The 12,782-nt window shown below is 35.0% G+C and overlaps 1 protein-coding gene and 1 long non-coding RNA gene across 3 annotated transcripts; one reads left to right on the top strand and one right to left on the bottom strand.

Moving 5' to 3' along the window:
- Positions 1-424: 424 nt before the first annotated feature.
- Positions 425-5,728, top strand: LOC122146403. The gene is made up of 2 exons (XR_006160963.1): positions 425-639; positions 4,120-5,728. It is a non-coding gene; the product is annotated as an uncharacterized LOC122146403 (long non-coding RNA).
- On the bottom strand, positions 1,741-7,455 carry LOC109084174 (smoothelin-like protein 1). Of its 2 annotated transcripts, XM_042764827.1 has the most exons (8): positions 7,344-7,455; positions 5,240-5,368; positions 5,060-5,135; positions 4,497-4,631; positions 4,328-4,391; positions 4,126-4,249; positions 3,376-3,527; positions 1,741-2,872 (listed from the first exon to the last, which is right to left on the bottom strand). In XM_042764827.1, exons 2-8 carry the CDS (start codon positions 5,354-5,356, stop codon positions 2,722-2,724), a joined length of 819 nt encoding a protein of 272 aa, XP_042620761.1. In that variant the 5' UTR covers positions 5,357-5,368; positions 7,344-7,455; the 3' UTR covers positions 1,741-2,721. The 2 variants fall into 2 exon arrangements, with proteins under 2 accessions (XP_042620761.1, XP_042620762.1); XM_042764828.1 differs by lacking the exon at positions 7,344-7,455 and having other exon boundaries at positions 5,060-5,131; positions 5,240-5,353.
- Between the last annotated feature and the right edge of the window lie 5,327 nt (positions 7,456-12,782).

The raw sequence follows: 12,782 nt of genomic DNA, 5'->3' as shown, positions 1-12,782 counted from the left end.
TGATGAAAGAGACAATTTAGTTTGAAACCATCCTGTAGGCCTACTTTCCATTCATTCATTTCAGTCAATGCTGGATTTGTCATTATTATTATTAATAAATATTGGACATTATTTTTGTATCAGATGATTATGACTGATACTGAATGATAGGCAAGAAATTACACCTATTTTGTGAGAAAATGAAAAAAACAGCAGATTTCACCCCAAAAAAATCATTTACTCTGCACACATTAACACAAAATATTATTATACTAATAATATATGAACTTTTATTTTTATTTCAGTTGGTCTTGTCTCAAGAATCAGTGTCATGTGTCAAGAAGAATTATATTTTTATATCTCCTAGAGACATCAAATGAAATCTCGAGAAGCCAATATAATAATCGTCATTTCCTAATGAACCGGTATCATTAAGGTCATCTGTCCTCGCTGGTCAGTTACGAGTCAGCACGCGCTGCGGATGAGTTCATTCAGCAAGCCGATAGGAAGAAGGACATCTCATGTTATGGAAATAACGAGAAATTAACTCTAGTGTGTTTGACAGATAGGCTACGCTTGGTTCTTTTCAAAGATGTTTGGGTGAAGACACTTGTTTACACGCTGCAGTGTCTCGAGGTGAATAACGTCGCTTTAAACATGGTAAGAGCTCATATCTGACTGCCTCGTCGACCTATATGTTTCGTTTCGTAAAAGCACTATTAACTTGATTTCGAAAGAATTCTTACCTGTCTGTTTCTCTGCACCGGCGCGAGTGTGTGTGTGTGTCCTGTAGAGACGCTCGTGCACATCTCTCTCACACAGACACAGACAGGTGTGATAATGAGTGATGTAGAGCGGACACGTCAGTCCCAAGAGGGAACGAGGAAAGGTAGCGAAAACTGTGCGTGAAACATCTTCTACAGACTCTTGACTAGCAAACTATATTTGACTAAAAATGACGTAAGGCGACGTAAAATCAGCCGCATCAGCGCGAGCGGAATGAAATCGTCAGGACTGCAAAGATCGACATCTCAGAGAGCTGTTCTCACAGTCCAGGCAAAAATTTATCCTGATGTTGAAGGTTTAGTCATTCCAACTACATATGGCTTATATATAAACTTACAGTTATTAAAAAAAGGAAATTATATTAGGCTAGTTATGGTTAACTTTTAACAATACTATTATTTGAACAGAAATCATTTCATAATTTTTTATTTGAGTTAATAGGCTATTGTCTAAAATCGGAAAATGTATTAGGATTTTTTTTTCCCCTCAAATTATTTAGCGTTCCGAACACAACATCATCTTAAAGTAATTTCATGATTTATTTAAGTGGATATTGCCATTTTTGTAATGCTCCCGTGTGCTGCACTAATTTATAACTCGAAAAAGTGACAATGTATTAAGAAATATTGCAGGTGTTTCATCATTTCTTTCCTTTTTTTTTTCTTTTTTTTTTTTTTTTTTTACATTTTCAAAATATTTTTAACAGAATATATTTCCCAGAGAATATTGTATTAAGAGATAATGAGTTTATAGTTTTAATTTACTGCGTCCTCAATATCAGTTATTAAACATGGAAATCTTATCACAACACAATTACATAATCCTTCAGGAAGTGTCATCATTTTAGTAGGAAAATAACAGCACCATCACTGAAGTATTAGCAATTGTTTCTGATGAAATTTTGTGATATTATTTGGTTTGTCACTAAAGTCCAGTATTAATTGTGTGTGTGAGTAAAGAGAAAAAACGCACAGAGAAGATTATCATATTTAATAATACTTGGCAAACACTTGGTGGGGCATTGTGGGAGGAAAATAACACACATAATTTAATCAAACATACAGGTTGACAGAAATTGTATACTTGTATGACTTAAAGTACTAGATAATAATACTTACATAATTCGTATTATATTTTTAATGTCATATTTTTCTCATATTTCACTAGTTAACAATAGAAGTGTCAATATGCTCAAAATACACATCTAAAGTGCACTTAAGTCTTTGGCCATGCAGCAAATAAAGTGTCAAGAACATTTCAAAAGCACTTGGAAATGACCTCCGGCCTTCTGTCCCTGAGTGAGAGGTTTGATTGGACCGAATCTCTCTTAGTGCAGTTCTATGGTCGTTTTTTTTAGTACCAAGCAAACGCTTATTACAATAGACTTCAATTCCTGAACAAAATGAGAGAAACCAAAAACTATTCAAGCTGTCATATTTCAACAAGCAAAAGCAGGTGACATTTCTAATCTGTAGGAGACGAATGAGACATTTTCGAGGCTTTGTTTTTCTTTCTGAACTCTAATATAATAGTAAAAGTGCCCTTGTCTATATTTTTAAACAAACAATAAATCTGGGTTAAGTATAATTCCACATTAAATCTCATGCCCTTATAAGCCTGGTGTCTTCAGTGCTGGAGCGCATTCAAAACAGGGAGTAGCAGTACCATAAAAAGCCATCCACATATACACACAAATACACTCTCACACAATCTCTGAGCATAGACTGAGATTAATGCATGTGTTATCTCAGTGGAATGCATGGTTTCAGAGCCCCAGCTGTACCCGAGCGCAAAACACGCAGGTTATAATCCTCATCCGCTGCATGCGCGTATGAAACAGAGCAGAGCATAAGTACATAATAGACTGATCTTTGGTTGAAGCTTCAGGTCAGGTCACGTGTGCATGTTGTAGTCCTTTGGTTATTTAGAGTGAAAACGTTCAAAATGTTAAAGTTTCTATGGCATCTTCTTTTTAGTCTTGACAAGGCCTTTCTCTACGAGGCAGCGGTAAAACTCCTGGATATACGTGTACACACACTTCCAGTCGGGCTCTCGCATCCGCATCAAGTCATCAACGTCAAGCAGGGGAGGACAGTCAGCTAGTCTCCTACACGCATAAAGAAAAATAAGCTTATTTTTAGGACCATTATGTTTTTGTTTTTTTTTGCATTTTATATATATATATATATATATAAAATGCAAAAAATATATATATATATACATACACACACACACATATATATATATATACACACACACACACACATATATATATATATATATATACATATATATATATATATATATATATATATATATATATATATATATGCACGTTAAATGCATTATTCAAAATACATTATAATTTAATTATAATTAAAAATCTATTATAAATAAAATAAATTATATTAATTATTCATATATTGAATGATTGAATATATTGCAATTATTACTAATAAATTATATCATTATTATAATATTTCTTTTGTATTATAGTATTATTTTATATGATTATGAAAATGCTATTTCTTTCTTTTTCAGGGGAAGTATGCCCCAAACATTTCTTTTAGACACGCAAAGGTGGATGCAATAAATAGTGTCAAGTCTTACTCTGCAGTCTTGAATGCCTTCTCAAAGTTGGCCCTGCGATCATTGGGGTCAAGAGTGCAATATTCAAAGCCCTCTGGGAAGAACCTGTGCACCAGGGCACAAAACGCCAGACCGTCTGCCCAGCTAGACGAAAAATTGTGGATGTTCACACCCTAAACATAAAAACTAGTATAAGAGGGAGAATCACAACAAAGCTGTAAAGAAGAAAAAAAAATAAAAAAGTGTGTTTTGGTTAAACAAAACAAAGCCCATTTTTAGGACCATTCGTTTTTTTTTTTTTTTTTTTTGCACTATTTAAATGATAAAAGACACTGACTACCAAACACCTAATTCACAAATTAAAAAAAAAAAAAATTATACCTACAGTATTTGTTCAATTTATGCTGATTTACACAAAAATTAAATTAAAATTAAATTAAAAAATACAGTTTTTGGTTGTAATAAAGGGAATCAAAATTGAGCATTTACATAATTAAATGTAAAAAAAAAAATCAGGATGCATAAGCATGACAATAAGTAGAAAATGTGCTTATATGTCATGAAAAATAATGTCGTAATGCCAAAAATCTTTATAGTCATAAAATAGGTTTGGTTTTCTTTATGATAAAGTGTCTTATTTTTTCTTTTGATTTTGGGGTGAAATGTGACCTGGATGTATCCGTGAGATTCACACAAGGAGGCTAGCAGAGCCTGAGACAAGTAGCAAAACAAACTGTTTGATTTGATCTTATTTTGTCTCTTCAGGCCCACCTCATATGGTTCAGTCTTGACTCGGCACCAGTCCAGCAGCATTTGTTTGACATCTTTGGTATTTGGGCCCCCGACTGCTGAGCCGCCCGACACTTTAACCCTGGCCACATGGGACTGAGCCAGATCAGGAGGAAAACAACACAATCGGTCAATGGGATCCGTCCCATGCTGTCGTCCTGTCAGGACTCTAGGAATGACTCACCTGCCCACAGTTTTTGGAGAGGAAGTAGAGGTTGGTGGAGAAAATGTTTTTGCCTGAGCCATCCCTGTACCCAAGGTGAGGTAAAAAGAGATATGGAAGGTTATCAAAGCCTTGCAGATTGAAGAGCAGGTACACAGTGTTCAGATCCTCATGAATAATGTTCACTCACTGTGTGCATTGTACTGAGCGCCGCTCGTAACATTAGTGGGTTTCTGGTCCTTATTCAGACCAGCAGCTGTCTTTCCTCCACCACTCTGCTGACGCAGGGTCTCCATTCGGGCCGCCCGTTCCCTATCACGCCGCTCTGACAGAAACAGAGGAGTTTAACTCAAAAAACAGTAAAAAAAAAAAAAAAAAAAAAAAAAAAGCTATCTAAATTATTGTTTTCTAAATAATACACAGTATTTAAGTACTGTAATACAAAAAAAATCTCATCGACAGTTATGAGAATTGCCCTGTCCAGATACTTTTCCCCCACTAAGTATAATTAGCATAAATACTAAAGACAGTACAGCAAGGCATGAATTATGCTTACAGTAATAATGTCACAAAAAACTTCATTTTCTTTATGCAAAATATTTTAATTTATTTTGACTTAAATGTGATCAATATTCCTAACAAGTTTTGTGAGATTAACCAAAAATAATGTTGGGAAGCACATTAGACTCAACAGACCATTTCTGAGCCATATATACTGAATATGTGACATTAAGGACATGCCCTGGTCCTCACCCCTCTTTCTCTTCAGCAGTTCTCTCATGGCAGCGCGGATCATTTTCCTCTCCTCGAAATCCACAGCCTTATCTAGCTAGTACATGCAATGAACAGAAGAGAAACGCTTTCCTGAATATGGTTAAGACAAACTATGATAACAAACCAACTGCAACTGTAGTGCCATTAGCTGCCTCTTACCATATTATTGAGGATCTCTTCATCCTCTATAGCTGCCAGCTGTTCGGCTGTCAGGGGACCTGTCGTATCAGGTTGCTCTTTGGTACCTGGCTCTAATGTTCCCTTCTCACCCTCCATCTTCAGTGACAGCTGGGACAGAAAGAGGAACAGGAGGTGTTGATGGAGCCAGATTACGAGATGTGTGTATCTCCATGTGTGCATGGGAATGAGGGAGTACGTTTATGGATAGGAAAATTGAGCGAAAGAGATTCTAGCTGAACACTTTGTGCGAGAGCTACTAGTACAGAAATATTTTGAAACCCCAAGATGCTTGTTTGAAGCTATAAATCGCTATTAGTCACAGCCAAATTACTGGTTTGAGCGGCTTCTGAACAAACAGGTTACATAAAAAAATATTTACGTGGTTGTTTTTTCACATATTAAATGTCAAGCTGCTTTAGGAGACACATAATGATGACCGTTTGCATCCATTTATGTGGAAAAGGACATCCGAATGGCAATGTCCAAATATTAATCTCAACATAAACAGAAACCATGCTGGTTGGCATTGACATTAGCCAGTGCTTTAGGATGTGTCTCGCACCTTCTGCCCATAGTCCTGTAAACAACTGAGACTCAAAGGCAAAGACATCTGTGGAATATTTTATATAATAAATGTTTAAATTACTTCAGTTCATTTAATGAAAGTGAGGTCAAAACAACATTAGACACCTCTGATTTACATTGAATGAAAAAAAAAATTGAAAAAAAAAATTGTATGTTTGTTCGACAGAATAAAATAGTAATGCAAGTTTGGAATGACATGAGGATGAGTAAATGGTAAATGATGACAGAATTTTTATTTTTGTGTGAACTATCCCTTTAAGACATTTAAAATGTATTAATATCACTGCATCAGATAGAAAATATCAAACCAGGCATTCATTTTTAATCAAAAAAAAGAGTTTCTTATGTTTTGAATGATATATCCTGTTCAAAATGAAGTATAAGGGCATTTTGTGGTTGTCTACAGAGCCCCCAAGGGCTGGTGATGGAAAAAATAAGAGATGGGAGGAAACAGAGAAAAAAAAAAAAACTTTCAATGCTTTTGTGTTCACACACACAAAACATTACAATTCCTTTTGCAAAAGTTCCCTAGTGTTCCCCAAGAAAATCTGTTTGCTTATTTGCCCTCCTTCTTTCCAACTTCTTTCCTTCCACTCGAATTTTCATCATCAGTTTTGTGTCTTCTTACAAAAGTTTTGCATTTGTTCACAATTATTGCATTCATCCTAAAACCTTTGCATTCGCTCACCAAAATTACAGTACATACATGACATGTGAAAAGTAAATCAATAAATTAATAAATTGTGGCTACAAAAAAAGAATTTATTCCCACTATATATTAATCAGTTCCATCATTTCAGTTAAATGGCCACAATTCAACTAAATTAAAATAAGGGGACAATATAGTACAATTTGGCCACACTAATATTTAGCATTCCCCCAAACTCTGCGTTCACTCACAAAAGCATCAAAATATAGTTTATTTGCTCCCATGTCATATTATTTATGTTACCAGTTTTGCGTTCTTTTGCGAATCAATGCAGCATTTCTTGGGGGAATGCAGAGTATTGAAACAGAATTTTAATATAATTCCCCTTTAGGGGACTTAATTGTCATACCTTAGTGGGTCATATTCATAGTTAAAGCGATAAACTGATACACTGATAGGACACCTGTGTTGACCAGCTGATTAAAAGTCAAAGCAAAAGTGGCTCAGAAAATTGAATTAAATCCTGAGAAAAGCTCAATCAGCATTTGAGTGCAGATGCCTCAAGCGTCCAGATACACTTTAGTGCTGCATTATGTTAGAATCTGTTGGGTATAATGTGTGGGCTGAAGCTAGCAGAATAGGTCATGTTGTTTCTGCATCCTAGGATACAGTTTTACCCTTATAATGTCGTCAGAATTTATATAACCACTCAAAAACAATTTGCTCTTACACTGATCTAATAGCTGTTATGTAATCAAGCAATCATTACACTGAAAGATGGATGGAAATTCATTAGAAAAACAACAAAAAAAGTTCTTGTAAAATGACAAACAGAAAGTTGAAGCTCACCGATCTCACTGCAGCTGTCCGAGAGGAAAGGTCTTGCAGTCTGATCTGTGTGACCACTTACACTCAACTCAACTCAGATGCTGGAGTGACTGAGTTTTTCAGAGCCACTGTGAGACCCCTCCCACCCGACCCTCATCACCCTCTTCTGAAGGGACCAGGAAAAAAAATGTGGAAAGAGCAGAATGGGACATTAATATTAGTGACGTATTTGGCACTGCTTGTCCTGATCTTTCCCTACTGTCGGTTTTTACTCACAAGATCACACTGTGTCATCATTTTATCTAAACACTGTCACTTTCAGAAGGGGCATCAGAGTATTTATACATTTGAAAACTGGAGGAAAGAAAACATTGAGATTAACGGTTCTCCCCCAGCATGTTGTGTGTTGACAATGATTGCATAAGCAGGTGGCCTGGATCTATGCAGAACTAAACAGTGAATGAGTGGACAGACGGAGAACACTGCCTTATTAAGGCATACGAATGATGTTGCCTAGCAGCACCTCCATGTTTACACGGGTCAGACACATCCTTTTCTCCTATGCAGACATAAACACGCTCATCGTGGCATTTATTTACAAATGCAGGGGCCAGAAATGTCATTGGCACGTGTACATTTTCATGTTCACACCACTACAGTGTGATGGAGGCGTTCTGTGTGTGTAATGATAAAGGAGTGTTTGGCTCCACCTAGTGATGGCTGATGGGTATTGCGGTCAGTTGCTGGCAGAGGTGAGCTAGCATGACACATGGAAACAGTGAGGGTGAAGGAAACCTTGACTTAAGACTGGATGTTTAGTGAGTCATTGTGACTAATGTGGCATATTAATGATACAAAAGTGGTGCTGTTATAGTGATGGAGTCATGCAAAGGCACTTACAATGTAATGTTTCATAACTTTCAACAAGCTAGTTTTGCTAAACTGTGCAGCGTTATGTTGTGACACCAACAAAGTTGTACATTTGTAAACAGCTTTACACAGAAAAGGTTGGTAAATTATATTTTCCACACTGAAATTATGTTAACATGCATATTGTGGCATGTTATAATATTGTTATGATATTGCCAATATTGAAAGCCAATATTTTAATGGCCCCTTTTACTTCCATTTTAAGTTTTTCAGTTTTTTTAAAGACAGGAAAACAAAATCTCAGACCATATTATACCACTATCATCCTAGCATGTTTTAACACGTTATTTGTTTTAATGAGCTACTAGCATACTTAAAAACATTTTTTGCATGTTTTAACATATTTGTAACATTTCAACACATTGCTAACATTTTAACATGTCTCTAGTATGATTTACCATGTTGCTAGCATGTTTTCACATGTTTATAGATTGATTTAATGTTGCTAGCATGTTTTAACATGTTTATAGATTGATTTAATGTTGCTAGCATGTTTTAACACGTTTATAGATTGATTTAATGTTGCTAGCATGTTTTAACATGCTACTAGCATGTTTTAACACTTTGCTAACATATTTTACAATTTTAGCATGTTTTAACATATTTCTAACAATTCAACAGATTGCTAATATGTTTTAACGTTTCTAGTATGATTTACCTTGTCGTTAGCATGTTTTAACATGTTTATAGTTTGATTTATTGTTACTAGCATTTTTCTAGCATGTTTTAACATATATCTGTTTTAACATGCTACTAGCATGTTTTAACACATTGCTAACATTTTTAGCATGTTTTAACATTTCAACACATTGCTAACGTTTTAACATGTTTCTAGTATGATTTACCATGTTGCTAGTATGTTTTAAAGTTTATAGTTTGATGTAATGTTGCTAGCATGTTTTAACATTTCTAACATATTTTAACATTTTTAGCATGTTTTAACATGTTTCTAACATTTCAACACATTGCTAACATGTTTGTAGTAATGTTCATAGTTTGATTTAATGTTATGTAATGCACGTTTGAGCATGTTTCTAACATGTTTTAACATTTCTAACATTTCAACACATTGCTAACATGTATTAATGTGTTGCTAGTATGTTTTAACATGTTTATAGTTTGATTTAAATATTGCTAGCATGTTTTTGCATGTTTCTAGTATGTTATTAACATATTTCTAACAAGGTTTAGTATACTGCTAGCTAATACTAAAATAGCATACTGCTATACTGACATGTGACAGCAGAAGGCATGAGACTGTGTGCTTTTTGTACCAGTATATTAACATCTTTTCATGATTGTAAAATACATAAATAGAATAAAATAAGCATTTACATCTGATTTACATTTTGCTGACATCAGAAACCATATATACACAGGAGCCATACAGTTATGCAAAACATCAGTGCAATTTTGCACTGCAACCAATAAAAGACACATCAAAACCATCAGTGTTGAGATCTCAGCATTTGAAACATCATCTGGTACATTAGTGACCCAGTAAAATTTCAGCAAATTCTTCACAGGAATGAGCAATCATCTGAGGTATTTATCTGACAGCCCTCACCTCATGTTTGACGGTGAAGAGTAAAAAGTATCAGAAACTTTGCTTTCTTTGTTGATAAGTATATTTTATAGTAATAGCAGTTGACTGCTGTGCTTGTGCCGAACATTACACAGTATGAATACGCAGTGCCACGTACACTGATAAAGGGATAGTTCACCCAAAAATTAAAATTCTGTCATCATTTACTCACCCAGATGTCGTTCCAAACCTGTATGACTTGCTTTCTTATGTTGAACATGAAGATATTTTGAAGATTGCTGGTAATCAAACAGTTGGTAGTTCCCATTGACTTCCACAGAAGAAAAAATAATAATATGGAAGTCAATGGGAACCACCAACTGTTTGATAACCAGCAATCTTCAAAATATCTTCTATGTTCAGCATAAGAAAGCAACTCATACAGGTTTGGAACGACATGAGGGTTGGTAAATGATGACAGAATATTCATTTCTGGGTGAACTATCCCTTTAAGATCCGGTCACAATAGTCCATTGGCTGTGGTCAACAGTGTAGCAATGTATGAAGCACAGTTTACACAGAGGTCACATTTAAACAAATCAGCTTTCTGTTGGTCAATGAGGCGAATGCAAATCAATTTTAGTGATCAGCAGTAAATGTGACTGGACCTTTAGACTGTGCATAAGCTAGGCTATTTAATAAGCCATTTTAAAATGATTGCCATAGGCCATTAATTATGCCTGCATAGCCAATTAACAGAAGTGTTAGCGCCCCTAGGTGTAAATTTCAAAATATACCACCCTTAACAATGGATAACACACCAAATAAATAGTCGATCATAGATTGATTTTGTGCGATGCTTTTCCTGTGATGCTCTTGTAATGAGTGCAAACACTGAAGCATGGATGGACAGTTAAGACCTTAATAAATAAAACTTAAAAGGCTGGTGTTTCCTCATGAAATCAGCCCTCAGGTAGGCACACTTGAATCAGTGTAGGCTTTTATCATGGCTCCATAAGACTGTCTACACTTTAACACCTACTAAGATACATTCACATCCTCATTCATTAACAGTTAGCCAAATCTAAGAATCCAAAAGTGGCTTGAGTGAGTTGTTACGATACTAAACCCCAGCTCTGAATTCCCAGCATGCTGGGAAACAGGCAAACTGCCTGGTATTTGCATCTAATGCACTTCAATTCAGTTCAAAACTAAGTCATAGTAATAATATGTTTTCTATCCAGCAGATGGCAACAAAACTCTGAGGGAATGACCTTGATATGTACCTTGGTCTAGAACCTCTGTTAGTCAAAATGTTTTGTAAGAGCATCAAAACGCACAAATCAGAGTGGAGGGAAATTAATAATACTGTCCAGCAGGTGTCAATAAATCAATAGAACAAATCAATCAAGAAACTAATGAAAAAACATGAGCACCCACTCAGAGGAGACAAGCAAGAGCAAGGAGGCCTTTAGTGGAGGATTTAAAGAGGACAATGAATATCATTTTGATTTCTCCTAAGAGATCATAGTGTGCTAAAGATGTATAATACTCCTTAGAGAAAACTATTAATAATTACCTGCACTGGGAATTACAGAAGAGACACCAGTTTAAATCTGCCTGCCCATGATGGAACATGATTATATTCATAACATTATTAAAAAAAAAATAATAATAAATAAATAAATAAAATTATATGTTATATATATATATATATCAGCTGTTACTTTGGGTCCAGTCATATTTCACTTCAAATAACCGAACAATCTTGGAGAGAAAATTTCCTAGTAATGCAAAAAAAAAATAATAATAATAATAACATTCAGATGCATTGCAGTAATGACATAAGAAGAAAAACATGTTTGTATTAATTCGAGGAAGGATATTAGGTGACTCTTTCTACTAAACCAGAGAGGTATAAAACTAATTTCTGAATAGTGCACCAAGCTGAATAAAAGTGAACCCAAGTGAGGAACCAGTATTCTTGCTCGTCTCCATTATGTAAACATAACCAAGATGAAAACTGATAGTGCTGTAACAAACACAGGATACTTGTTTAAATGTGTCATTCTACAGAAAGCTGCCTTAAAAGTACCGTCCCATATCACCAAATCAAGACGGATGAATTACTGCATCTAAAAATACATTATTCCTATGTATTTTTTTTTTGTGTGTGTGTCCATCTCTAGTATTCAAAAAGTGCGAAGAAGTCCATTAACAGATATGCTGACCTTTTAAAGAGGACCAGAGCAAATGGAGCAGTTGTATTTCACAGTGCATTAGAGACACAGTCACAGAATGCATATGGCAGGATATCGGAGATCTTCCAGATGCTCATGCAGGAGTTTTTACACATGTATAAGTGTGTGTTGGCAAAAACTGAGATAATAAAATCCAAACAAACTGTTGCAGTCAGCATCTGCTAAAAAAAGGCATGTGCTTAGTCACTCAGTCAGTCTCTGGTAGATGGTGCTTCTCCATTGGAAGGATGACTGAAATTAAATATATTGGCACAGTGAGGAGGTACTGGGGAAAACTACACCTCCAGTATCACCATCATCATCATCTCCACCAACCAGGAGACCTTGTGTCTAATCAGACTCCATATTAAACCAGCTAACACTGGATGATGCTCAGTCTTCTGTTCCAAAACCTAGTCAACTGCCTTTGTAGGCTGCATTATTAGGCATCATAGACCCACTTTTTCAGACAGATTTTTCTAATCGCACATACTCTGTACAATCAACTCACATGTGAGTCTTAAATTTGTTTTGCACTAACTAGTTTTTCCACAAGGTGGCAACTTTTTCCACAAATGGACACATTTTAATATTACTGAGATACTATTATTTTTTAACAATTTGAATATTTTATTTTTCCATTTTTATTTTAAAGATTTAGTAATTAGATTTTTTTATTTTTCCATTTTAATTTTAAAGTTTAATAATTTTGTTGTGTTTTTGTAATTTTTAGTAGTTCTTTTTAATATGACTTTATAATTACAT

The sequence above is a fragment of the Cyprinus carpio genome, chromosome A10 (genome assembly GCF_018340385.1).
Source record: "Cyprinus carpio isolate SPL01 chromosome A10, ASM1834038v1, whole genome shotgun sequence".
NCBI lineage: Eukaryota > Metazoa > Chordata > Actinopteri > Cypriniformes > Cyprinidae > Cyprinus > Cyprinus carpio.
This window is presented reverse-complemented; position numbering and strand designations above follow the sequence as displayed.